The following is a 2936-nucleotide window of genomic DNA, read 5'->3' as shown; positions in this document are numbered from 1 at the left end:
TACTAACGCCATTCTACCAGTACAGGTCTGCTAATGCCAGTCTGCCAACACAGGTCTGCCAATATAGATCTACTAACGCCATTCTACCAGTACAGGTCTGCTAATGCCAGTCTGCCAACACAGGTCTGCCAATATAGATCTACTTACACCATTCTACCAGTACAGGTCCGCTAATGCAGGTCTGCCAACGCAGGTCTGCCAGTATAGATCTACTAACGCCATTCTACCAGTTCAGGTCTGCTAACGCCATTCTACCAGTTCAGGTCTGCTAACGCCATTCTACCAGTACAGGTCCGCTAATGCCAGTCTGCCAGTATAGATCTACTAACGCCATTCTACCAGTACAGGTCTGCTAATGCCAGTCTGCCAATGCAGGTCTGCCAGTATAGGATATATTAGGCCAGTATAGGAGATATTAGCCCAGTCTGGTGGAGATAAACATGGGCCTGCCATCTTGGGTGGCCTCCTTTGTCATTTCCACTGTAGTTCTGCTATTTATTGTGTGTGTGTGTGTGTGTGTGTGTGTGTGTGTGTGTGTGTGTGAGTCACAGTCTGGCATAAAGAGGAGCTTCTCTGTGGTTTACTTCCCTATGACTTGTTTCACACCCATATGTGTGTCCAGTCCAGAGCATCTATCCTAACACACACCTACTGTACGTCTGATAAGTTTAGCTACAAAACTAAAACTTTATTCATGTGAATGCCAGCCATATACAAACAAATTCTGAATGTAATAGTCAGTGACATTATACAGTGTGTGAAGCTAAACACTGGTTATGGGTGTGAAATTAAATAGTGCTGAATGATGTGTCACAAACAGAAGCACAGGAAACATTTACAGAGCAGAGAGCTCGGGAAACTAGAGGGCCTCAGGCCAGCTATAGTCTCATCAACCAATCAGGCCAGCTATAGTCTCACATCAACCAATCAGCTTCACTCGAATCAGCAAATCAGTCGCTTAGTCAGAGTTACACACTCACACTGACACACACACACAGCTCTCAGTCATACTACCTCTACTGCACGCACACACAAACACACAGACGCACACACAGAGACACACAGACTCACAGACACACACAGCTTTCTGTCAAACTAATACCACACACATTGAAACGCACATAGTTCTCACTTCTACCACACTTCACTGATAAAACTGATCAGAAGCTTCATTCACAACAAGGATCCCATGGTTGATTATCACTGATCAACACCAACAACCACTCAATGTGTAGCCTATTTATTAATCAAATACATACGATTTTCCTGTAACCAAACTCCAAGACTATTGTGTTTCTGTCTGAGTGACAAAGTCCACTGCGAGGGTGAGCCGCCACTCCTTCACAGATACTGCACAGTAAAAGCGCTGCACACACAACCGCCACAGGCCAGCAGCGGATCGCTGTGACAGCTCGGCGCTCTCATGGGGCAGGGCACATTCAGGAAGACCCTCTCGGCCAGGGCACGGCCTGTAGTCTAGTCCAGGCAGACAAACACTCATCGGAGCCTATACTGAAGGGCCTACCTGGGCAGTAAGTGAATGAGCAAACAGGGACATTCCTCAGAAGCACGTTAGCTCATCGGAGTTGGCCAACCCTGGCTGTCTGGTGTAAGGGCAATCGACTGCGAAACACCCAAAGGCTTCGCCTAGCGCGAAATCTCCGAAACACACATTCCACTGTACAGATACGAACAGGAGAATTTTGGCTCATAGCCTATATCATATCACAGAGACGACCAGTTGGAGAACTGAAGACCAACACAGACAGACCACATATGTGTAGGCTAGCCTTCTTCAAAGAGTTCTGTCCATGTCGGCTATCGTTTCTCTTAGTTCAGCCAGTCGTATTTTTAACATTCTACAACTTAGTATGCAACACGTTCAGTCACGCCACAACTTTCAGGTTACAACCCGTTACTTTCTAACAATGAGGTCATTTGCATATGTCACTAGCTCACTTAAATCAATGGATCTTCTTCAGAACGCAGTTAATGCGGCATACCAAACTATGGAAAAACTTAGAAGTGTCCATTGACCTCATTCTTGTGCAAAGTCTGAGGAAAATAACGTTATATCATTCACTGAAAGGGTGGGTATGCCCACTTCCCACTGTTTACTACTACTACGCTTTCTTCATCATGTGTTGCGACACGACGCTACAGTATTCAGCAACAGCCTATCCTCAGGCTACAAAATAGCATATACCTTCGATACATGTCACAGACCATGTTTAATTTAGATTTTACACACTCTGAAATACAACTTAGATATGCCTCAAACGACTACTGCGAAGGCAGCAGGTAGGCTATAGGCAACTTAGACCAAACTTCGTGGCGTGACAGTGTCAGTCCAACTTCACTTTGAGATTCATTTAGTTTTGCAATATGACACGCGAAGAGAACTGCAGGTAGCTGGGCGAAACGGACAGTTTTACTTCAGAGTTAAGTTTGACTTGGGAAGGTCCCAGACAGACAGACCGACAGGCTGGCTGGGGAACGCAGCGAGACGCATGAAGTAAGCTACAGTTTTCAGCGCAAACGATAAACCAATGCGCCAGTCTGAACTTACCAACACCGTATTTCTCCTTTTTCGTAGGAATCCAGCGACTCATTGCGTTGGTTATTCGGGCGATAAATAAATAAATATATACATAAACACCAGGGGCGGGAGGTACAGTACTCCGTCCTGGACATCACAGTTCCGGTGCTGTGGGGAAAAAAACGCGTGCCTGGGAAAAGTGTGTTCTCGCGGTGGCGCGAGCGACCGCGCCTTCCTGCATGCGGAATTGGGCGCGGGCACGTCGGCCGTGACATCAGTTGAGAAAGGGATTCCCCATCCTTCAACTTAGAATGTATGAGTAACTGTAGCCTGTTCCTCTTGGAAAGTTTCCTTGGATTTCATCAACTTTATCTTCAGCTACCCTGTGTTCATCTAA

At 46.2% G+C, this 2936-nt stretch overlaps 1 protein-coding gene across 1 annotated transcript in view; it reads right to left on the bottom strand.

Moving 5' to 3' along the window:
- dock5 (dedicator of cytokinesis 5) overlaps positions 1–2710 on the bottom strand; it is a 34498-nt gene extending 31788 nt beyond the window's left edge. The window contains exon 1 of the mRNA XM_062543484.1: positions 2570–2710. Coding sequence (XP_062399468.1) covers positions 2570–2612 — 43 coding nt within the window. The 5' untranslated portion in view covers positions 2613–2710. The remainder of the gene's footprint in view (positions 1–2569) is intronic.
- Positions 2711–2936: the final 226 nt, after the last annotated feature.

This window comes from Sardina pilchardus, chromosome 8 (assembly GCF_963854185.1).
Source record: "Sardina pilchardus chromosome 8, fSarPil1.1, whole genome shotgun sequence".
Classification (NCBI taxonomy): Eukaryota; Metazoa; Chordata; class Actinopteri; order Clupeiformes; family Clupeidae; genus Sardina; species Sardina pilchardus.
The sequence above is the reverse complement of the archived record's forward strand: the minus strand, read 5'-3'. Positions and strand labels throughout refer to the sequence as shown.